This window comes from Cydia splendana, chromosome Z (assembly GCF_910591565.1).
Source record: "Cydia splendana chromosome Z, ilCydSple1.2, whole genome shotgun sequence".
In the NCBI taxonomy this organism is placed as follows: domain Eukaryota; kingdom Metazoa; phylum Arthropoda; class Insecta; order Lepidoptera; family Tortricidae; genus Cydia; species Cydia splendana.
This window is the reverse complement of record NC_085987.1, coordinates 40,643,022-40,669,218: the sequence shown is the minus strand read 5'-3', so window position 1 is coordinate 40,669,218 and position 26,197 is coordinate 40,643,022. Positions and strand designations below refer to the sequence as shown.

Genomic DNA, 26,197 nt, shown 5'->3' with positions numbered 1-26,197 from the left:
CTGATGGTAACCGTACAGGTGACTGTACATAAATGTTTCGGTGATTTTGAGATTATTTTCCAGGTTAGTTTACTAACAATCAAGTTATGCAGATACCGATTTCGTGAACGTATAAGCAGTAAGGTACCGCTATTGTTTAGCGATACCGATTATTTTTAAAGGTAAAACTATACCGGTTGAAATATAAAGATATTAAAATTACAGCAGGGACAGCCATTTTTTATAGGTGTACCTAAACCATCATTGGCCGAGCGTTAGCAAAGGTCTCCGTTTCAGCTTGGGCAAAAATGCTTGATCCTTAGCAGATCACATTTAATTTTCTCAACTGATTCTCGTGAAAATTTGTAAGCAGGTTCGATATAACTATTCTGTTTCGCTTTATCCGCCAAAATGGAATTGCCACCCTGCCGAAACTTTATTTATTTAAATTCCCATTTAATGGATTTTGCACCTTATGAAAAACCGTATACAGTAGTAAATAACATTTTACATCTGACTTAATGACATCTTGTTTTATTCGCTTTAATTGTACAAAACGCGTATCTCGACAAAGTAATATTAGGTAGTAAAAGGCTACAAATATAATGACCACCAAAAAATACTTTGGTACCCTAAATAAAAAAATCATGCTTACCAAAAAAAATTACTGAACACCAAAAAAATAAGGCCTAAAAATACAAAAGTACCACCACTTTAATTACGACTGCACTTCAAATTGTATTCAAATACCAAATATATTGAATGATCACCAAAAATCATAAATGATCACCAAATCTTGAAGACCAAATTAATGCGATATTTTCACCTAAATAAACCACTATGACTACCAAAAAATTTATACATATTACCAAATAAAGTAAACTGATGCCAAAATTACTAGCCCCTCCCGCTCAACCCCCCGTAGCCCGCACCGCATACCTACCTAACCTAATCTACTTTTCTAGTAGCATTTCGTTATGCTACTAGAAAAGTAAGTTAAACTGCTATCAGTTAAGTGGGTTAGGTTAGGTTAGCACCGCGACCCTTACAGAAACGAAATGGTACTAGAAAAGTAGGTTAGGTTAAGTTTCAACTGCTACCCATACAGATACGAAACGCTACTAGAAAAGTGGGTTAGGTTAGGTTTGAACTGCGACCCTTACAGAAAAGAAATGCTACTATGTAGAAAAGTGGGTTAGGTTAGGTTTGAACTGCGACCCATACAGAAACGAAATGCTACTAGAAAAGTGGGTTAGGTTAGGTTTGAACTGCGACCCTTGCAGAAAAGAAATGCTACTAGAAAAGTGGGTTAGGTTAGGTTTGAACTGCGACCCTTACAGAAACAAAATGCTACTAGAAAAGTGGGTTAGGTTAGGTTAGAACTGCGACTGATACAGAAATAAAATGCTACTAGAAAAAGGTGACGAAGTGGATTAATTAATTTAATAGGATAACGATATATTAAATGTTTGCACATTTTTAATTAAAATGTGGTTACAATTTTTGTGAACATTTACTATTTTTGCGTTTACAATGATTATTTTGGAGCCATTTGCATTAATAGGATAGCAAGATTTAAAAATTTGGTTATCATTTTACATTAAAATGGAGTTCTAATTTTGGTGGTCATTTACTATTTTTGGGTTTACAATGATTATTTTGGTGTCATTTTCTTTAATAGGATAGCAAGATGTAAAAATTTGGTTATCATTTCACATTAAAATGGGGTTTGAAATTTGGTAATCATTGATTATTTTTGGGTTAATAATGATTAGTTTGGTGTCATTTCCTTTAAAAGGATAGTAAAATGTAATAAAATTGGTAATCATTTCACATTAAAATGGTGTTATAATTTTGGTGATCATTCATGATTTTAGGGTGGTAAAATAGATTTTTTTGGTATTAAATTTTACTAAATCTGGTGATCAGTTAAATAGCAGCCGTAGTAAAACAGTCAACAATCAAATGAATTAAATAGATACGTCACGTGTGACATGAACAGACAAGGAAAGCAAGACTAAATGCATTGTTTCTCTTTCATCTTTCAATGGAACGCTTTTACCCTCAAAGGAGGCTAGTGGTCAATACTAAACTAAAAGTCCAATCTTAAAAAAACATGATGGGTCACTGACCTGTCCCAGTAAAGTGAGGTAGTGTGCGTGAAGTGCGCTTGTGTGTGAAATGGGGTAAATTGACAGAATCTGAAATTTTACCCACCGCTACCGTCGCCTTAATACCAAAATCGCAAAATCTGACAGTTGGATTTACCCGAGTTTGAAGTTAAACGACTTAAGATTAATAAGAATATTAGTCTTTGTTTGTTAGGCTGTAAGTTTCTGCCAATTAACTAATTTTTGAAAACACACCTTTATTGCCAGTACCTTACGCTCCTAAAGTACCGTCTAAACAAATCTTATGAGCCAAACTAGAGTGAGTGGTGTTTAGTTTAGTCTACCGAAGAGTTCCACTACCTTCCACCGTCTGGCCCCATATGTGATCATTTGATCAACTCGATTTTACCAAATTATTGTATCGCAATCCAGACTACAACATACTAATACTTCCACATACCTTGTAGATAAAACTATTAGAAGTGAAAACTGATTTACAATATTAATTAGTATCTACCTACATTGTTAGTTCGTTATTCAGTTAAGTAGGTACATATAAGTTAATATTTATTATTAGCGTCTTAAAAAAGAGACAAGATCTATTTATGCTAATAACAACATATGTATTAATAAAATTAATGAATTCTATTTTGGGGTAAGAATTTTGATTTGCAAATAAGTCATACATATAACCTAGTATGTATAATGAACGTTTTGTTTATTTTGTATCAGAAAGCGGACTTCAATAAGTACATATCCTAGCCTTTACGTATGAGTGTTTACACATGTGACTAGCTCACTCTCCGCATGATTTATATGCCATTTATTGACGGAAAAGTTTTCAAATGGCAATATCAAATAAACCTCGTGGTCAACTAGTTCATTACATGCAACATAATGGTGAGAAAACCTTCGCATGTGTCGCGAATAGTGTTGTTTTCTTGTTGAATACATACAAACGCGTATCGGAAAAATAAGGTGAATTGGCAAACGCTAAAATACTTAAATAGAGTCTGTGCGGAAAGAGAAGAGTCGTGGAATGTAAGATAGTCCATACTCGTACATTCTACAACTCTTCTCTTTCCGCACCTGTTCCGCACAGACTCTATTAATGTTAGGTAATATTTTAATGAAAACATTCGATGAGGTAGAATTGTTTTATTACCATAGTTCGCACGGTTTATCGGGGTAAAAACATACCAGTACTAGTGAGTGATTAATTGAATATCAACTCAAATGTTATGGATATCGAATTAGCAGGCACTTTCTAAATCATAATTAAAATGTGACTCATCCGTGTCCAATAATTTAATTTACGTAGGTAATTCAGTTCATTTCATTGTAATATAATATCCTACATTTATATAGGTATTAGTCACAATTTTATCGACATCGACTCATAAGGACTTAGCTTCATTTGTCCTCGCACTTTTTAAGCGGCAAACTAAATTGCACCCGCCTAACCAGGGTACGTTTATTAAATTATGGCTGCTATTTAACTGATCACCAGATTTAGTAAAATTTAATACCAAAAAAATCTATTTTACCACCCTAAAATCATGAATGATCACCAAAATTATAACACCATTTTAATGTGAAATGATTACCAATTTTATTACATTTTACTATCCTTTTAAAGGAAATGACACCAAAATAATCATTATTAACCCAAAAATAGTCAATGATTACCAAATTTCAATCCCCATTTTAATGTGAAATGATAACCAAATTTTTACATCTTGCTATCCTATTAAAGAAAATGACACCAAAATAATCATTGTAAACCCAAAAATAGTAAATGACCACCAAAATTAGAACTCCATTTTAAAGTAAAATGATAACCAAATTTTTAAATTTTGCTATCCTATTAAAGCAAATGGCTCCAAAATAATCATTGTAAACGCAAAAATAGTAAATGATCACAAAATTGTAACCACATTTTAATTAAAAATGTGCAATCATTTAATATATCGTTATCCTATTAAATTAATTAATCCACTTCGTCACATTTTTCTAGTAGCATTTTATTTCTGTAACAGTCGCAGTTCTAACCTAACCTAACCCACTTTTCTAGTAGCATTTTGTTTCTGTAAGGGTCGCAGTTCAAACCTAACCTAACCCACTTTTCTAGTAGCATTTCTTTTCTGCAAGGGTCGCAGTTCAAACCTAACCTAACCCACTTTTCTAGTAGCATTTCGTTTCTGTATGGGTCGCAGTTCAAACCTAACCTAACCCACTTTTCTAGTAGCATTTCTTTTCTGTGAGGGTCGCAGTTCAAACCTAACCTAACCCACTTTTCTAGTAGCGTTTCGTATCTGTATGGGTAGCAGTTGAAACTTAACCTAACCTACTTTTCTAGTACCATTTCGTTTCTGTAAGGGTTGCAGTGCTAACCTAACCTAACCCACTTAACTGATAGCAGTTTAACTTACTTTTCTAGTAGCATAACGAAATGCTACTAGAAAAGTAGATTAGGTTAGGTAGGTATGCGGTGCGGGCTACGGGGGGTTGAGCGGGAGGGGCTAGTAATTTTGGCATCAGTTTACTTTATTTGGTAATATGTATAAATTTTTTGGTAATCATAGTGGTTTATTTAGGTGAAAATATCGCATTAATTTGGTCTTCAAGATTTGGTGATCATTAATGATTTTTGGTGATCATTCAATATATTTGGTATTTGAATACAATTTGAAGTGCAGTCGTAATTAAAGTGGTGGTACTTTTGTATTTTTAGGCCTTATTTTTTTGGTGTTCAGTAATTTTTTTTGGTAAGCATGATTTTTTTATTTAGGGTACCAAAGTATTTTTTGGTGGTCATTATATTTGTAGCCTTAAATTATTACACAATTACAGAGTTCCAATGGCCATTTTCCGTTTCCGTCATTGGGCAAGGGCAAAATTTTAAAATCAAACTTTGTCTCTCCATTTCACTTCATCTACTTATATCTCAGCAACTCCAATAATGTCGAAGGATAGAAATTAAGATAGTCGGTCTTCAAACTGAGATGTTCGCAGTAGCCCCCATGCAGGACTTATCAAAACCTGCTGTGTGACGTAAGATTCCACATATCTTTTTTTGGTGTTTGCTATGTAGGTAGTTATTATAAAAGGTACTAGAGATGCACCGAATATTCGGTTACTATCCGGTATCCGGCCTATCCGGCCATGATTTTAACATTCGGCCGGATACCGGACAGTGACTTACTATCCGGTCGGATACCGGATAGTAACATAGCTTAATTTCGGAGTAAACAATATTGGAATAAGAAACAGTCACGGTTATAATCGTACTCGTTTATAATTTTAAAACAATGTAAACATTTTACTCACTTGCACGCGCACTCATTTCGAATCTAGAAATGAGTCCGCGCGAACGTTCATTACGAAACAGGTCAAAACCTGCATAATGCGCACTTGAAAAACCGAAATTTAGGTATAGTTCCGCCGGCCGAATATTCGGCGGCCGGATACCGAATATGCGGCCGATGGTCAGGCCGAATATCCGGTATCCGGCCAAACAACTATCCGTTGCATCTCTAAAAGGTACATAGGTACAAATGTCGGTGTCAGTGCAACTGTAGTAACGTGAAATTGGTAAGCATGTAGATATCGGTAAAGATGTTTTCCGAATTTACGTCGTTAATTTTAATAATAAAGCTAAGCTAATAATAAAACCGAAGGTGATTCAGGTGCCATTGTTATAGAGGTCAATTCGATAAGTATCGGCAGTTAGTGTTATGTATTCGCAAAAGAAACAATGATTCTCTCAACAACATCCGTTGACGGCAGTCACGCAAAAACTCTAAACACATCAGACGACCACCGCAAAAAGCTTCCGAGTTGTATGTCGCTTACTACCTAATGTGCTCTGTTCATATGTTAAGAGCCAACGGGAGTGGTCGTTTCCCCATACAAACGTACTCCTCGTTTTCCTCCGTGGTTTTTGAAGCTAGAGCAATGATTTTTTCAACACAGATTAATATTGTCAATATCTGTGTCGGACCGTTTTGATTTTTTTTATATTTTTGTTTTTTAAGGCGCTAGAGCCCTTCAAAAATGGCCAAAATGGCCAAAATGACTATGCCGCAATGAGAGGCGTGGCATTCAAAACTGATATCAATTAGCCAAAAAAGCAAAACGGTCCGACACAGATAATTTTATAATCATTTAGATTTCCAAATTTGGTTACGATTGGTTAAGTTTTGGAGGAGGAAACAGAGGAGTACGAAACCTCGATTTATGAGATTTTTACGCAGGATTTTTCGCCTTGTCCTTATCGCACTACTTTTAGGTGCCGCTTCCGTTAGCGAGACTGGTATATTTACCTAAAATATTTAAAACTCAGCTCCTGTTTCGTCTTAACAATCCTGAGAAAGGCTCAACCGCCAGCATCGTGGGTTATCATTTCCTGTGTATTGTAATCAAAACCACAGTGACATAGGAGTATTGTCTTTTAGATATTTCTCGGTGCACACTTGTTACTGTGATGTTGAAAAATTAAAAACATGAATGTCCTAGAGGTACCTGTTTTGGTCGAATCCTTGCTTTGTTATTCGTTGCTTGTTGAACTATCCAAATGGTTAATTAAATTCGTTTTAGATTACCATCTATTAAGTACAAGAAAGAATAAGTTTAATATACGTATTTAAATAATACTTGTAAGTATATTAATTATCTATTAAACCAGCATTTTAGGCTTCAATCCGCCGGACAGTATCGGCCTGTTGTGTTGTTCGGAACTGTCAAAATTTTGTTCGAACTGACAGGCCGATACCGTCCGGCGGACTGTTAATCAGTGGCCTACTTTAAAGCCAATAATGCTGATAAATTAGCATTTTAATAAAAGTCACGGTTTCTGTTTAAAATACATCACGACATACGCAATATAAAGTGCAACTTGGAAACAATACTAGAAATCTCTTAGGCAAAGCTTGTAAGTTATTACATTCTATTTTTTCCTGGACCCAATATACTGTAGCAAGATTTAATGCCCTAAATTTAAATAAATTAGCAACATTAGAAAAATTAACAACATATTTCTCTTATCTTTTACTATTTCTAAACCCAGTGTTTATTTTTGCAATGCAGCGCAATTTTATACTTATCTATGCAATTATGTGTTCTATCGCACGCTATTACTTACGCACCACATATATGTAGTAACTTAGTGCACTTGCTAGAGTTGAAACATTGGAATAAAAATACTTTATCATGACAAGATGGGAATACTCAACTACGGTGACAGTGCGTTCATTGGAATCAAGAAGGCGCTGCTTGATAACCTCGAGCGCTTCTAGAATGTATTTATTAGGTATGTGAAATGTATTCGGCCTAAAGAAATACAACTGAAATGGCTACCTAACACCGTCGAAGAGAAATTGACACTTTCCCTTCTGTAACTGTGTCCCTCACATCATTTCCCCTTTCGATATTTAAGTTGTGGCTTAAGGAAATGGCCACCGTCTGCGGTCACTATACTTTAGAGTAGGTACATCTCAGACTAACCTACCGCCACCGCGGACCTCCTATTTTCACCAACTACTGTTAAGATGTTCATAAACAAATGTGTTAACAACAGAGCTCTATAGTGCACGCACTGAATTGCACATCCGTCTCCACCGACGAAGCTATAGGTATGTAACTTTTGTAAACGTACAAGCGGCGGGATTCCACCAGTGCGCGGCACTGTGCGGCACAAGCATATTTAGTACAAAAATGCTTGTGCCGTACAGTGCCGCACACTGGATGGGGGAATCCCGCCTTTACACTACTCAAAAACTACGCTATGTATGTACACTCATCTCCCATACATCATACCTACCCAAAAAGTAGTCGAACAGGAGGTGTTACTTAATTTAATAGCCACGTTGCAAATAGTGTTTTAAGACTGACTTTTTACTTAAATATCATATCAGGGGGGCCTAGCCAAGACGATAATTTTTGATAAAAAAACACCAATTTCGAAACTTAATGTAAGAATGGAAATAGTCATTTGATTTTTCGTAGCATCCGTCATCCTATTTTTTTTTGTTTGGCGTTTGTCGATGTATGATTATTATCATTTTGGCACCTAGGCCCCCAGATATCACCCGAAGACTGCTATTCGCCCTATTGACCTCTCAATCCTCTCATTCACTAAGTGTAAACAAGAGCTTATGCTCGACAACTGTTAGGGCCGGTTGCACCAAACCGTCTGTCACCGTTAAAGAGTTTCCTAAATTTTATTGCATGGGAAATTTCATACTTTACTGTTGTTTGACGTTAATCGGTCTGTTAAATGTGCTTGGTGCAACTGGCCCTTAATCTGCCACATTACGCGATCGGGCGGCGATTGTCCCTTGATCGTCGTGTCAGTCGCGTCGCGTGCATCCGCCGGTGCGTTAAAATAATGCAAATATGTCGTTTTGAAACCTTCATTAAGTTGTCCGACTGAACGCTACCATTAGACTCGCGGCCGGAACCACAGTCTTCTTCATTGGCACAGCGTTCTAACCGATTGTCCTTGATAACTAAGAAAGAGCCCTTGATTCTTAACGTCGGCTACTGGTGGCGACAACGAGACAAGTATAATGGCATTTAATGGCCGAAATATGTTTTTGCCTATTAATTATTGATTGATTTACTTCGCCAAAAAAGCGAAAAATTGCGAGAGCCAGGCAATACATAGGTACCTAGTTTAAGTTAACACGGCCCCAGCCTTTCTTATTGTTATATCCGATATTTGACTTAAAAACGACGTGGACGTGGCTTAAATCGACCACTGTTGAATAACACAGAGTTACTTACTAATGAGCTAGATTTAAAATTATCCAGTATTTAAACTTCGCCACTTCATAGTTGTAAAAGTTCTGCGTAAGAAAAAAGTTCAAATTTTTGCCTTGCAATCCTAGATTGTGCCCTATAGAAAGTTAAATAGGTTAATGTTATTATAATAATACTTTTCCCCTCACTAGCTCGGAAAGCCGTATTTTATCCTTTAAAACAAGCGGGTAAAAACTCATTTTATCCACTAGTGGGGAAAGTAATTTGACCTTGGAGCGTGTTTAAGTAGGTTTTGACAGATAAGAAAACGTAAAACGCTCATAATAATGGTTCGTTCGATATTAATTATCATGAAATGAATAGTTTGAGAATTTAATAAAAAATACCGAATTTAGGTATCGTCTTGGGTCGTCCCATTCGTTTTTTGCCAAGTTCTTAAATTAGTCCTATTCTGCTTTCCTCACCCATTCTACATTCGTCACGTTCGTCGGTGGGCGGGCTTTCTCATCTTTGGTCATATTTGTTGTTTGCCTTTTTCTTATTCCGACTCATTCCGGTATTCGTCATTATCTTCTTTGGGCATGTTCGATGTTAGTCTATCTCGTTTTCAGTCTCTTTCATCATTCGCCGTTTTTTCTTCGACACGTTCGTTGTTGGTCCCATTCGGTTATTGACAGGTTCTTAATTTGTCTTATTCTGTATTCTGTTATATTTTTCATTCGTCACTTTCGCTGGTAGTCTTTGTCATCTTTGGCCATATTTGTTGATTGTCTTTTCCCAGTGTGGTTATCAATTTCATCATTCCTTCCCTCCCGTGGGTGTCATAGAAGTCGCCCTGAAGAAGGTTGACAGCAGTTACCAAAGCTTTTATCAGTCTAAAACTATCTAAGTAGCCATACTACCGTGCCCAGCGGGCTCAGCACGGTTCCATTTTTATCGACTATCACTATGCGCGTCCCTTTCGCACTTACATACTTGTTAGAACGTGACAGGCATGGTGACAAGGGATAAAAACGCGACCGTGCTAAGCCGCCTGGTCTAAGACCAGGCACGGCACGACGGAGTAAGCCCCGTGTCCCCGTTTTGGACTAATCTCCCCTACATGTGTATTGCTTAGGATACATTCAATTAATATTTAAAGTATAAGGATATTTAATATTTTAAGTATAAGGATTATTGTTTATGGAATCAAAACAAAAAACAAGACAAATAGTGAATGGGACGAATATTGAATGGGACGAATATCGAACGGGACGAATGGAGAATGTGTCCAATTTTCAAAAGAGCCTAAATAAGAAAAATACGAAATTAGAATAAGACCAAAGACGATAGGACGAATAACGAATGAGACTAAAAAAAGAAATTGACTAACATTGAACATGCCCAAAGAAGATGATGACGAATACCGGAATGAGCCGGAATAAGAAAAAGGCAAACAACAAAATATAACCAAAGATGACAAAGACCACCGATGAACTTGACGAATGTAGAATGGGTGACGAAAGCAGAATGGGACTAATTTAAGAACTTGTCATAAAACGAATGGGACGACCCAAGAGTATGACCAAATTTAGCTTTATTTAATGATTTTACATAATAAACCTTAAAATTCCATAAGAAACATTTGTTTTTTTTTATAATGATGTGGAATATAATTCTGAACGCACAAGTTTTGTCGATGCAATTTCCAAACGCATCGTCAGAAATGTCAACATGTCAACAAAAAATTTACTTTAAAACTTTTTTCACCGACTCCAGAGTTTTCAGTTATAATATCGTAAAAAAATGAGTGATTCCAGTGATGAAGATGATCTGACGCCTGTGGAACTTGCACTTTCCTCGCTATAGTGAGGTGAAAAGTTTTGTGTCACAAACGTGTGCAAATGTATTTTACTTCTCGTGTGTTGAAACACTCGCTCCGTTCAGGAATCTATTTTAGAACCAATTTTAACTAGAGAATCGCTTTCGCTTGATTGTGTTTCAATTCCACACTAACAAGTAAAATACAATTTTGCACCCTTGTATAACAAATAACTATTACGACATATACACAGGTAAACTTATTGGGTTCTATTTGCTCTAGTCTAGTGTCATGTCCGAGAGGCGGTAAAGTTGTACATTCGGTTGTTCTGTTACCTTTAGCACGCAATACGGTACAACAAGTTCGTACCTACTGTTCCTAATCAGTGCAGTGTGATTTCAATCGAACAGTAACTGTTACGTGTCGCGATTATGACCCGTGTTTATGTAGGTACTGGCATTATGCAGTTCTAGCCAACGCGATAGCTGACTTGTCACTGGAAAATTGTATAATCGTTTATTTATATTAAACGAAGCGTTTTGTGGGTATTTATTTATAGATCTCAATAAGTAGGTACACTCTATTCTTTTACTCTTAAAGTTCTGCTCAGATTATTTTGTACACCCCGCCCGCTACATCTGTTGTTGATTGTAAATATGGTGAAGTTGCTGCAAGAAACCTAATGTGGCGTAATTTGACATGAAACCTAGAATTCAATATAAAATTACAGCAAATAAAGTATAGAGAGGTCATAAGGGTCACAATGTTTTAGTATTTTGAAGTCCTCGTTCTTGTCTTGTCGTCTTGTCTTCTCGTCAACTTAACTGCAATTCGTGGAAACTATCAACAAACATGCAAGTACGTTCCGTCAGCCGCTCCCTGGTATTCAAGATTCGCCACACTTCATTTGGGCTCTTGCGTGAAAAAATTACCCACATCTAATCTACTCACACGGCGCAGTTTCTTGTTCTTATTACGTACCTATTTCATTAGATCTTCTCCTCGGCTACAAGTTAGAAAAGTTCTTACTTAAACAAGACCGAAGTGATCCCATAAGAGCTCCGTGAACAAAGTTTTGTACGGAGCTCTAAAAATGATTATGCAGATAACAAAGGGTCTCGTAGAAAATAATACATTACACTGGTATTTAACGTTGGTTATTTTCAATATATGTTGAGACAGGTAAAGAGGTACACATAAAACTTAAGTATTTTAGGGTATATGTTCTTTACTCACTAACTTCATATATTTTTAATCTAGTACAGTTATTGGACAGTCTTTCTGCCGGATTTTAAATGACCATTTCATAGAATATACCTTAACTAGATGTACTTATTGTCATGTAGAATAGAAAAAAAAAATATTTCGCCGAATTATACACGGTACGGCGATTTGAACTCACTTTCAGTTATGCAACTTGCTTAAAATTCGGCTCGCGTGTGTACATAGAATACAATACTCGTGCTCACGTGCTAAGTAAAAAGTTATTTAACACCATTTTTTTCCCGACTAGGGCTAAGTCAAAGAAAGAGTGATCCTATTATTGTAACTACACCTTATACTTAAAACGTTTGATTCATATTTGACACCTCGTTTTTTTTAGCATTACTTACCTAAAAAGTTGTTTACCATTTATCTAATGCTCAAATAAGTTTTTGGCAAAAATTCCATTTTTGGTACAAGCTTATATCGCTGACTGTACTTTTCTTACGACAGACAACTAATACTCATCGAGACAATTCTAAAAACCCCTAACACAATTAGGCTGCGTTGTTTCATCACAGAGTTCCTATGGCCACCTCCTGTCTCCATCATCAGATCAGTTCCACAGTACCATATTATTGTATTGTCATCAGAACTACATACAGCTGCCAATTTTCATGACGCTATGATCCTTGGAAGATGGTTAAATTAGTTACCTTAGATTCCATTACATAGTTACATACAGGTCGATCTAATAAAAGCTTGTTAAAAATCGAAGTATAGATGAAATCTGTGTTGATTTCGCTGACTTCACCGATTTTAATCAATTTAAATTATAGTATGTAAATTATTACCTACTATTAGACAGCAAGAATACACATCAATTGTTTGTACTAATTTAATATGTTACTATACTTATATGTACAGGTGTTTCCCCGGCTATACCACAACAATTAACTACATATTTCGAGGCTATAAAGATATAAGTAGATAAATATATAAAACTTATTTCAAATATGGTATGATGGCGCAGTGCATTGAAATAATGTTTTTTTGTTACTTTATGTACACGAATATTGTTAATGTGTAGAGATAACTATCTTGGTGTGCATGCAAATTATACGTAAATGCTTACGCGCGTGTGTGCTTATAAAACATATGCATTATGCAAGCAAACGTCTAAAGAAGTTGAATGCTTTAGCGATGTGTTTTATATAGGAAATATTGAAATATTTTTGTGTATTTTTCCTTTTCTTTTGGCGATATATGTAAAGTAGGTAATGAAAACGTCTTGAACAAAAAATGCCACGTTTACACTGATCCGTCCGTTGCCTCAGATTAGTCTGACTGGGGCACTAATGGCGCTATACGATCAAGTCCGACATAGACGGATAAAGGATGACTCACGCTAGACCGGGCCGGGGCCGGGTCGGAGCTATAAGTCCGGCGCATCGTTTTCTATGGAAAGCACGCACGTGATCACTTATCAGCCATATAGAAAATGACATGTCGGACTAGTCATCCTTTACACTGATCGTCCGTTGCATCGGATTAGTCTGACTGAGGCACTATATATGCTCAAGTCCGAGATAGGCGAATAATGGATAAGTCGTCTAAAGGAAAAAAAAGGAAAAGTACAATCCAATATTTGAATTAATTCCCCCGCACGAAGCAAAGAGATCGTTGTACTTAAACGTGCCATAATGCTATAATTACTTTGCGAATGTAATTGTTGGCACTCATTCGTGCTTATTAAGGTGTAAACGTTATAAAGAATCACGCAAAATGTCACATTGTTTAATACCTTAGTCGCTAGATGTATTTAACTGTCATAAAACTGAATAATTCGACCCAGTTCCTATCTTGACTTCGTGGTTAACTTGAAATTTTCGTTGAAATGCTGCTTGTGTCTACGGCCATACAAATGTAGAAAACAGTGCTCTTGCCGCTTGGTACACTTTTTATGCGTGTATGGCCAAAATGTTCTGTCATGTCCTTCTCTCTATCTGTATATCATAGGCACATACGCGTACTCCTTAGTTTACTAAAATTTCTAAAAAAAATACTTTTACGTGTGATTTTTGGCTAATGATAATAAAATTTATAATTTTAATGTTAAATTTCAGGATGAAACCGGCCGACTGATGAGGAGGAACATCGTCCGGTACGCCATCTTAGCGTACGTCATCACCCTGCAGAGGGTGTCGCTCAGGGTGAAGCGGCGGTTTCCCACGTGGCAGCACGTCGTCGACTCCGGTGAGCCATTATATTTTATGTTGCAATAAGGCCACAAGTTAACTATGTAGTTCTAATAAGTCAACAAGGTTTGATCTTCCTAGAAAATACAGATGCTCATTCCTTCTCCGGTAGGGGAGAGTGGGGTTAAACGTGCCGATTTTCATAAAATACAAATTTAATCTATGAATACAGTATGAATAAGGTATGTTGCTTGCGCTATATTAAATAATGATTATTTGCGTTTCTGAATAGTGATATTGTTTTGTGCATCGTTAAACTGTTTTTTTACCAGATTTTTTTTAATGAGATAGGTCGGAACGGAACAACTAACCCCGCTATGGGGCTGGTTGTTCCGTTGCTTAAAATTCTAACTTATTCGTCAAATATTTTAATCTCGGTTCACACACGCTAAAATAGTACTTTGCAGTTCGTCGAAATATGTGATTATTTTTTGTGTACTATCAACAGTTAGTAAAAAAATCCAAAGCAAAAATGGGATTTTCCGTGGGGTTAGTTGTGCCCTCGTTTTTGATTTATTTTCCATAACTACTATTCTACTGTAATGGAAGGAACGAAAACGGCTCCTGCAATCGCATAGTGGTCTGACTTTTCGCGACAAACATCATACGAATCGCTCCACGGTTTACTTGCGTTCCTATTCCCATCGGAACAACTTACCCCCGGCACGTTTAACCCCGCTCTCCCTCAGAATAGTCCGTATGTCTCTATTTGGAGTTAGTAAGCTTCTACCCGCAACTTCCTCTGCTTAGAATGATGATGACTGATGAAAACTATTCTGTCTTGCGGTTTAAGCGTGAAGAGGCAAAAGACAGACAGAGAGATAGTAACTTTTGCATTTATAATAATAATAGGTTTAGTAGGAATTGGAGCTATCAACAACAATTTCTAAGCGTGATATATTACTTTCAATGTTTCAGGTCTCATGTTAGAAAGCGAAAGAAAGGTGTTCGAAAAAATGGACGGAAAAAGTCCCATGTCCAAATACTGGATGCCCTTAGTGTGGGCAACGAATATAATAAACAGAGCAAGAAAAGAAGGGCTCATCACGAGTGACCACATAGTGCAAACGTTGTTGGTGGAACTGTCAGACATCCGGAGGAGGCTCGGAGCCTTGATCGGGTACGACACGGTGTGCGTGCCACTTGTTTATACACAGGTTAGTACTTAAGACATCTGACGTAGTTTAAGCCGTTGGCATAAAACCTATTATTGTCTGATTTTTTCAATTTTACGATACCTAAGGCTAATTAATACGACAATGGTAGAGAACCTTGACGGTTATGCACCGTGAAGATATAACTTATGTTCTGCGGTGATAGATATTTGTTTCTTAAAACGTAAAACAAACCACATTTACTTCGAATAACGTCAATAATTATAACAGTGTGACGATCAAATATTACTAATAATGTTGAACGAATTTCTTGCTGCACGCATTAAACCAAGTTTAATACAACATTTCAAGGGTAAAGTTAACTGAAAACGTTTGATGCCCAGCAGTGAAACGTATAATAACAATAACGAATTATAAAAACAAATTATTATGCGCAGTTCCAAGTACAACACTTTGAATGTACTTAATCCGAAGATTTATTGATCGTAATAGAGAGGTAAAGACAAAGAAAAACCGCGTTCCTAGTTTGTCAACTGAGTAGATCGCTTACAGACGAATCGTGGTCGTGTCGGACACGGCACGTTGTAGATCTCATCTGTTTAAAGTAAGCAACGTTCCCATAAACATTGAAGATTTCATATAAATATAAATACCAATTACCTCCGCTAGTCAATTCCGTAGAGTAGAGGTAATCTATAGAGATTATCCATTATGTGCTCTGCTGGGCTGAAGTTCCCTTAGCTTTCAGATCATCGACGTCCAATCATCCAGACCATGTCATCAAATGATGCATATCTATATCAGTATTCGCGGCCACAATGCTTTAGCATATATTTACGTACCTGCATGCATTATAATTTATAACATAACCCTTGCGCTTGTAAATTAAAGTCTACAAAAATGGAGCTCCATGTAAGGATAAACATGGAACGCAAGTTTCAAAAGTATCTAAATTAAAAACCAGTAAACACCCGACACGGTTGCTTTTTGATTCATAATTTATAGATTGAATGTCTTCAAATATTACAACCAGCGTATGCATGCGCTTGATAAGCTGCTATGTTTGGTGTTTATTAGTAGGGCTTTAATAGGCGTAATGGTAAACCTGCTGTGCAATGACGATTGTTGAGCAATGTAAATGCAACCCTACTTTGATTAAAGGTATGTTGGCACATTAGTTCCGATGATATGAAGCGATTATCACCGTGAATTCGCAGCATTTTGTGACGGTGGCAGCTAAAAAAATACGGCAGTTTGACACCTATGTGTGCGGATTACGGTCCTAAATTGTATACATATTTTTACGTCGACCACAATTCGTTTCCGTAATGTTACGTGGCACATAAAGTCACGTTTCATGGTTTTACTACAGACCACATTGTTAAGTTGCGGTGCTAAAATTGATTGGTTGAAGACCATTTTCCAGTAATACCTTTAAAGTGTTACTGCTTAGTGAACGGTTTGTTGTTTACCTAACATCATCCACACTGTTAGAGTAATACCAAGAAAAGTATGCAGAGATTTTGATAGCCTACGCAATAGAACCTGCACTGCGTAGGCTATCAAAATCGCTGCAGACTTTTCTTGGTCTAACTCTAACTGACATTGCAAATACGTCCAAGTATGGTCAGTTATAAATGTTTTCAATGTAATCCTCGGTAAAACCAGAGATTAATAAATATTCAAGACGAACAACCTCCATACAACACCGCATTCCTCACAGCCCTTTTTTAAGGTTTTTTCATATTAGCTTCTAGTAACTGCGGTCAGTCAAGTCCAAATTTTAAATTATAAATAGCAGGGTGGGCATATAACAAAAATTAAAAATAATATTTAACGTCATCTACTACATTAATCCTTACTATGGCGTTGTATGAGTATGAAGGCTTTAAGGCTTCTTTATTTACTAGACGCTGGTAAAAACCGAACACGGGAAAATATTGTAGAGTAGAAGTGGCAGACTCACCTTACAGAAAACCATTCAGCATTGTTGAGCTAGTTACTATGACCAATATCGCTGATTAAGTACTTAATTGGCTAACGAACTTGATGTCTTACCCAATTTACCTACTCAGTTCGGCTTTTATTTGTAGGTCGATGTATTCTCAATTAATTGGTTCCAATTCTTACAAGCTTCATAAAATACGACTCAATAATCATACGGATAAGATTCTAATTTCATTGAAATTTATCTATGTGGCCCAGGTAGGTAGTGATCAAGCTCCTTAATACTTACATGAAATGTCCATAATGAACTCATGTAAAATCGATAAGTGTACCATTAATAACGAAAACGACATTAATTTTTCGATACTTACATCCAAAATCCCACTACGTTCGAGGGCCACACTGAAAGTTTTGCGTAACTTTTGAAAAAAACCATAATAATACATTTATTGCTTCTCTAAATATTTCCCCTTACATTTTATGCACATATTCATTTTTGGAAGCATGAGGCCCAATCACTTGACTGCATGCTTTCGACGTGGTGATGAAACGTAGTAACTGCCTTATATAACGGGGTCTTACATGTCAAACCCCTCATTAAATCCTTAATTTTGGGAAATAGATAGAAGTCACAGGGTCAAGGTCTGGAGTAAAAGCTGTATGAGTGACATTTTCCACGTTTTCGCAATTAAAAAATGCTTTTGTCTTTATTGTGGTATGGGGGGACGCATTGTTATGGCGCAGGAGGATGCGGCTTCTTGGTCGTCTCTCGCGGACTTTTTCAATGACTGCTGGCAGACAAATGGTAGTGTACCACTCAGTATGTAATGTTCTTTTATTATTTAAAACTACGGTACACATTGACTAATTTGTTTAAAGAAAAACAGACGATAAAATGTTTGGCAACGCTTTTGGCTTGTTGAACTTTTATGGGCCTCCTGTCACCTTCAACCTTCAAAGGACCCATTCACTGGACTGTTGCTTTTTTCCGGATCGTAGCAGTAAATCCAGGTTTCATCTCCTGTAACGATGTTATATACAGCATTTGAACTTCCTTGCTTATGCAGCATTTCTCGGGACCAGTCAACAAGTACCTGTTTTTTGGACTGAAGTTAATTCGTGAGGAATCCACCGACAACAAAGCTTCCCGACTTTTAAATATTCTTGTAAAATATTTTGTATTTGTCTCATACCTATCCCTAATTGTCCTCAAATTTCGTCATAGGTGATTCGTGGGTTTTCTTCAATGAGTCGTCTCACAGCAGCCACGTTTCCTTCAGTGACCGCGGTCGACAGTCGACCTTCACGAAAATCATTATAAAACCAAAAGATTGAAATGGGTTACAACCAGTGGCGGATTTGCAGTCTTTGCCGCCCTAGGCCCCAGGCCTTGAAGCCGCCCCTTTCTCAGCATCAGCACCCATCATATTGACTACATTTAGGTCAGGCAACGAAAAGGTATAGAGGGAAATGCTTGGGACACATTTTTAACTTAGTAACTTTATTTGGACCTGGAACCTAGGAGGTGAACATATCAAAAGTCCGCAAATACTTATTCATTTTAAGTGACAGTTTTACCAATAACATTGACTTTTTATGTACCATGTATTTTTAAAACATTCAAAAAATCTAAAAAAGAAACATAACAAAAACCTTTTTTTTTGCTATACCTATAAACACTCATATAACATTTTTTTTCCTTCTTTTGACCTCCAGCGAATTCCAGAGAAGTTTAAAGGACAAATTAGTAGGTATTTAAATATGATCAGTAATAAACTGTTAAAATCTTTCGGGCTCCTTTCCTCGTGAGCACCGTTAAAATATTATTAAAGGAATGTGTGCCAAATTTCAACTTAATTGGTCCAGTCAGTCAATGTCATCGATTTTAGTAAGTAACAAGAAAAACTGCATACAAACATTTAAAAAAAAATTATGTAAAATATATTGAAAAAAAAATGGTCTTTTCGAAAACTTACTAAAATAAATTAAATGATATGAAAACAATGCATTTTATTCATTTCAGACATCATGTTTCATAGTAACATTTACTGCATAAAACCTACACAATCGATATCTAAATAGAAATAGTCTTAGATTTATTTTTCAAAACGTTCGGGGTTCGATTCCCGAGCTGAGTACACATTTCTTTTAATGTAGGTATGAATGCAGTTTTTCTTGTTACTAAAATCGACGACATGGTCCCTAAGAAGACATCGGTGTATATCTTATAGTTTCAGATTTTCCAATATTGACCGATCTAAATGGGCCACTCTGTATAGTATATTTTAGTACAATAAGCGGGCTAAATAAATATATTGACATATATTTGGTCTACGGTTTGGAAGAACGGCCGCCTAATATGACCGTTAAAATAAAAAACCGATCATTCTCATAGAACCTATTTGTTTATTGTCTAAGTTTGACACTTGACGATAAAATACTTCTTTAAGAAAGGAGGTGTCAATTAGCTGCTACAGTATTTTTTTAAAAGTTAAACATAAAATGTAGATGCTTAGTTACCATTGAAATAACAACTGCTTAGCAATTGGTGGCACCCTGGCTGCTGACGTACGTGATTGGCAGTGCGTGTAGGTATTAATGACAGCAGCTTGAATTTGAGTGCTTAGTTACCACTGACTTTCTAACCGTTATTGTCATTGTGATTAAATAAGGGTGTATGTGTTAAAGAAAAACTCAGAAGTTAAGATATATGTGACGAACTGAAAGCCTACGTGAAAATGACAACATAGATGTCCTTATTTTTGTGACGATTGAAGTGTTTATGTTTTCTTGGACACCTTGCCCGCTCAGGTATATCTGCTGCTGACTGTCCAGTAGTTTCGGAGAAAATAGGCTGTGACAGACGGACAGCCAGACGCACGAGTGATCCTATAAGGGTTCCGTTTTTTCCTTTTGAGGTACGGAACCCTAAAAACGGGGAACAAGGCGCGAAGGCGTCAACAATCTGCGAAATCGACGCCACACTCGCGTTCGCGGCTTCGCGCCGCGATTCGCGCACAAGTATGGAGGGCCCTCAAGATATCGAAAAACTTGTTGAAAAGCAAATTTAACCAGCTTTCATTTTGTATAATGATCATGTCGATAGAACGCATAGTTTCCGAGATATAAGCGAAAAACCGAAAAATGTGACCTTCAAACCCCTCTCTTCCCCCGTCTTAAGGGCTACGGCCGGGGACTTTTGATATGTTCACCTCCTAGATAGTCCAAATAAAGTTAGGTACTCCAGGTGCTCAAAGAGAGGTAAACGTTTAACCTGTCAAAAAGTTGTTGACTGTCATGGTAGCATTTACTCGTGAGCGCTCAACATGTCACAAATATCTTAACAGTCGCTATTCATTAATTTCTACACTTACAACAAATCATTGATACCTTAGCTGTCAAAAAACCACTGGTATCTAAGCGGTCAACGTGTCAAATATATCTGAACAATATGGAAAAATAGACGTTTAAAGCATGCATGTATGGTCGTATATTGAATGAATGATAGCTATGCTAATTTTAGGTAAAGCGTTTTGACAATCATCGAAAGCAGTACAGTCTTGTCATCACATACATCTATCTCACGTTTTGCCCTTCAACCATTGACAGGGGCCTGTCAGTCAACTTACTGCAAACTATTTCTTTTATTGAATAGAATCATCAAAACGAATGAGTGACACATAGCGAAAGCTAACTGAAGCCGAATTTAGAGCCAAATGTCAAGGCACGTTGTGGTCTTGTTACTAAGGCGTTTGCTTTTCAAGCAGAGACCGCGGGTTCAAATCTCAGTCGAGACGCTCCTAGAGATTACAGCTTTTTTTTTGGGTTTCATTTCTATTATTAATTTGTAGTTTTATATTAATTTCGCATAAAATTGTATGTTTTTTGAAGATATGTCACATGTAGCGTATGTGACGTTGTAGGTTTGAAACCGCAGTGGGCGTTCCTTAGATTACTCCTGTGCGGAATGCCATTTGATGTTTATTGCTAGGTTATGCTAACAATAAGTTCATAGATATACAGTATATATCAGAACGAAAGGCCAAGAAAGAGACCCATTAATGTTTAGGTCATACTGAACAACTTTTACTATGGGACCAACCCCGAAAACGCGGAAAAATAATTGGAAGTTTCATACATTTTGCTGGTCTGATGTTGATATTTTCTATGGGAGAGGAAATTTTTTCCCGGGGTTTCAGGGTTGGTCCCATAGTAAAGGGGCCCACTGATTAACAGTCCGTCGGACGGTATCGGCCTGTCAGTTGTTCGGAACTGGCAAAATTTGGTTCTGACAGGCCGATACCGTCCGGCGGACTGTTAATCAGTGGGCCCCTTAAAAGTTGCTCAGTATGACTTAAACATTAATGGGTCTCTTTCTTGGCCTTTCGTTCTGATACATACTGTATATACCTCCGTATATTCTATCCTCTCTGCTAAGTTGTAAAAACAAAATTCGTCATTCCTATGGTCAACAGTAAAGTTAGCATTTTACGTAGGTATATGCATGGCAGTGATGGTTTTATCGCATAGGTACATCTATAGAAGAGGAGGCACCTTTCTTGCGGATCATGAATCCAACCAACAAAATAAAGAGAGGAGTCATAGTACTCATAGTTGGATATGCTTATCACCTTTACTGCCCGTGCTCCTCACGTGGGGCCACGGCTAGCCTCTATTACAAAGCCATAAGGTTTACATGTCAGATTGGGACAGTGAACGTGTTAAGTTTAAATTCTATTATTTTCTCCTTCGTTCTTTGATCGATTCGGAGCATCGTATTTTAGTACTATATAGTATATTTTAGTACAATAAGCGGGCTTAATAAATATATTAACATATAATATGCTCTACGGTTTGGAAGAACGGCCGCATATGATAGTTAAAATAAAAAACCGATCATTCTCGTATAACCTAAGTGCTTATTGTCTATATTTATTGTCTAAGTTTGACACTTGACGATAAAATACTTCTTTAAGAAAGGAGGTGTCAATGCGTAAGTTGCTACAGTATTATTTTTAAAGTTAAACAGATAAAATATTGATGCTTAGTTACCATTGAAATAACAACTGCTTAGCAACTGGTGGCACCCTGGCTGCTGACGTACGTGATTGGCAGTGCGTGTAGGTATTAATGACAGCAGCTTCAATTTGAGTGCTTAGTTACCACTGAATTTCTAACCGTTATTGTCATTGTGATTAAATAAGGGTGTATGTGTTAAAGAAAAACTCAGAAGTTAAGATATATGCGACGAACTGAAAGCCTACGCTAAAATGACAACTTAGATGTCCTTATTTTTGTGACGATTGAAGTGTATATGTTTTCTTGGACACCTTGCCCGCTCAGGTATATCTGCTGCTGACTGTACGAAGTCAAAAATTGTGTTTCAAGCATTTCCATCTATAGGTACCTTTTTTTGAGAATTCGTTGCCTGGCCTAATTTTGAGTTATTTTTTGTTATCATCAGCGAATTTTTTGTCACAATTTGCCGCCCCTAATATCTTGCCGCCCTAGGCCCGGGCCTACTGTGCCTTATGGGAAATCCGCCACTGGTTACAACTAACGCCATCTTTTGATCACACGTAAAACTTTGACCGCCATAGACGTGAACTGACGCGCGCGGCTACAGCCCAATATCAACTTTCGTGCGTTACGACAAGTTTCACGATGACGCGCCGCACACAGGCGTGGCGTTCAAACTTCCAAAGGATCAAATGTGTCGCTTAACTTCAAACTGGGGTAAATTCTTTTAAGGAGATTATCTGCCTTTACTACCTTATTACCTTTCGTTATATACCAAACCTCTTAAAATTGGATTTATCCGAGTTTGAAGATATGCGACTCAAATATTGATTGACTGCTTATAGTAAGTATGACAAGTATTATAATATGTGTGACAGGTGGTGACGCTGGCACTGTACACGTACTTCGTGGCAGCGCTGATGGGCCGGCAGCTGGTGCCGCCGGCGCCGGGGAGCACCTCGCAGTACCACCCCGACGTGTACTTCCCGCTCTTCACGGCGCTACAGGTACTAAGTATACCCTCTTCTCCATCCCCCACCTCCAACAAGATAACGAGTAGGTACAGTACAAAGATATTTGAACAAGGTTTCTATTAAGTATTAAGACGTTAAAGTGCATGTTAAGATAATTTGAGCATTTTGACTGCTCCGATCTATTTGATGTAGACCGTGTTACTTAATCTCATTCTCTTTCATTCAATAACGCCTATTTCCCTTAGTGTTCATTTAGATAAAACCTACAAATTTTTGACGAAGTCTTTACCCATTAGCTGAATTTCTTTTAAGTAGGACTTGACTCAATAAAGAACTCCACGCGATACATAAGACTCGATCACGCAAAAAGGAGTCGAATTCTTTAAATTTAGAATCCAAAGACTATAGCTCCTAGCAACACTAACCTACCTACATAAATATGTTGAAGAAAATCAAGATAGCAGCTTGTTAACTCAATATTTTATAATCTCTTTTTTTTAATTAATTTTAAGTACACGCTTATTGTTTCGTTTACAGTTTTGTTTTTACGTGGGATGGCTGAAAGTGGCCGAGGTCCTCATAAATCCGTTTGGCGAAGACGACGACGATATTGAACTTAATTGGCTGATAGACAGACACATCAAGGTAAATATAAAATAATGGCTTCCGAACACCATGGTCCCTTGGCGTGTAAACTATTTCATTTACGATGTTTGGCATTAGGTAAAGCCTGACCAGTAATATAGAAGAAGAAGAGAGGCACGTGTTTAACCGGTCGACTAATTTATCGAATTTGAGTAGTTTAAAAAAATAGAAATGGGTACTAAAATTAATAGATTGGCAACAAAAACAGAGCCTTAAAATATAGAATATTAATATGAGACAACTTTTTAATACCGTTACAGCTTTTGTTTATTTTTAGGCAGGTACCAACTATTTATTTGGCAACTGAATTATTATATTTGAGACAATTTATGAAGCACATTTTATTTTAAAAAGAAAACGGCTATCTATTAATTCAAAAATGAAGATCTTTTAAAATATTTTGTTTGGTCACTACACGGTCAACCTAACACACTCCTCGCTTCGCTCGTCGTCGCACCTATCTTTTGACTCTTGCAAAACACCGTGATAACTATTGAAATCAGTAATTAAAAATTTAAAGACCTAACGGTATAATGGCCATCAGGTGTTTCATGATTAGGAATTTCGACTATAAGTATAGGTACCGACCATTGGTAAATAAATTGGTGGTGTTTTGTGGATTAGGAAATTTGACAATTTAAAGGTATGCATATGTTTCAATTATTTAAAAATGGAGTATTTAAAGCTTATGTATATAGGTATCTTAGGTATATGTAGGTACATATGTGACGTCCCACGGTCAAAGGTACCTTATGGCGGGTATGGAGTTATGCATACCCCAGTAATCTACAATAAATAAGCTATCGATAACACAAAAGATCAACCTTCTAGGTTGCGTAGTTACAGAGATATGATTTTTTGAAAATAATGTTGTGAAATGAGCAACTTTACGATAGAGAAGTTTTAAGTTTAGCCGCCTAAAAAACTATGTTCCTGAAGTAAGTTACATAGTTGACTAGAAATAATAATGCCTTATATATCTGAGATTAAAAAAATATTGCGACTTGTTCTGTAATGCAAATAGAAACTTTTGATATCGACTGATTTATGTGTATACTAACCAATCTCTTGAAAATAAAGTTTTATTTCATTTTCACGATTGATTGCAATGAGCTCTCAAGATTTAAATTTTATCTATTAGAAAACGACACTGACAGACAGTTTAAGCAAAAAACAATACCGATTTTGAGGTGAAAATGTATTTTCTGACTTTTTCATATAAAATCACAAAATTGAATATTTTTACTTTTAATGTGACACACAATCAATTTTTCTGAGCACATATGAAAGAAATTCTGTCATTCAAATGAAATAAATCCTAAAACCCCAACTAAATACTATATTTAACCCCTTATGCCACTTTAAACTTACATAACAATAACAGTATTTGCTCCATACATTTACGAAAAGGTACCTTATGGAAATAAATCTAATAATACATCACTACAAAATATCAATCATATTATAGTTTATCTTTTATGAATAGAAAATATTAATTTACATTAAACTGCCCCCAATTTAATTAGTTCTTCGTCATAATAATCTTAAAAAAGACCAATAATTTGTATGTAATGAAAAGGTACCTTGTGGTCAAGTTACATGATGAGGCATGATGATGATGGAACAGTTAGGATAAACTAATAATATTTTGGGGTTAAGATGGTATAAATCGTCTATTTCTTATCAATAATATATTTCGGTTGCTATTGAAGATAAGCGGCATTGAGGTTCAATGACCTCAGATATTCCATAAGGTAATGCGTCGGGTATTGGCATTTTTCAGCAAACCAATGGCTGATTTACTGCATGCGACCAAACCAAATGAAGATTATTCTAGTTAAGAAAGACTTGACGAGAGTAACTTTGGTATAATAGCAGTTTATTTGGATTTGTGATGTCGGTCTATGTACGGTTATAATATTTGCGAGGCGCCCCAACCAGAACTGAAATTATCAAATTAGTTTTGCAGAATGCTAATACAGTTCTCTACCAAACTTCTTTTCCCGTATTGACTAGTTTTTTTGGGAATTTTCAATCTTTTTTCCATAAGGTACCTTTTCTACTAAACTCTGAGACGACATTACTAGGCTTATAACTAACTTATAACAAAAATAAAAACAGGTAAACAAACGTTACGCATTAAGGTTTCAGATCACACAATAAAAAAAAATTGAGCATTTTTTCACCTCTTTACAAAACATTTAATATCTCCGAAACTAGAAACCCTCATAAGGTACCTTTTCCCGTGGAACGTCACATATTTAACCCCTTATGCCACTTTAAACTTACATAACAATAACAGTATTTGCTCCATACATTTACGAAAAGGTACCTTATGGAAATAAATCTAATAATACATCACTACAAAATATCAATCATATTA

At 36.5% G+C, this 26,197-nt stretch overlaps 1 protein-coding gene and 1 long non-coding RNA gene across 3 annotated transcripts in view; both read left to right on the top strand.

Annotated features, from left to right (window-relative positions):
• The window catches only part of LOC134804066 (bestrophin-4), a 95,227-nt gene that overhangs the window by 53,141 nt on the left and 15,889 nt on the right, over window positions 1-26,197 (top strand). For both annotated transcript variants that reach the window (XM_063776963.1, XM_063776962.1), the window contains 4 exons: window positions 13,983-14,112; window positions 15,033-15,271; window positions 23,074-23,202; window positions 23,707-23,814. In XM_063776963.1, the coding sequence (XP_063633033.1) occupies window positions 13,983-14,112; window positions 15,033-15,271; window positions 23,074-23,202; window positions 23,707-23,814 (606 nt within the window). The remainder of the gene's footprint in view (window positions 1-13,982; window positions 14,113-15,032; window positions 15,272-23,073; window positions 23,203-23,706; window positions 23,815-26,197) is intronic.
• Window positions 10,612-10,892, top strand: LOC134804164 (uncharacterized). Its single transcript, XR_010146086.1, has 2 exons — window positions 10,612-10,772; window positions 10,852-10,892. It is a non-coding gene; the product is annotated as an uncharacterized LOC134804164 (long non-coding RNA).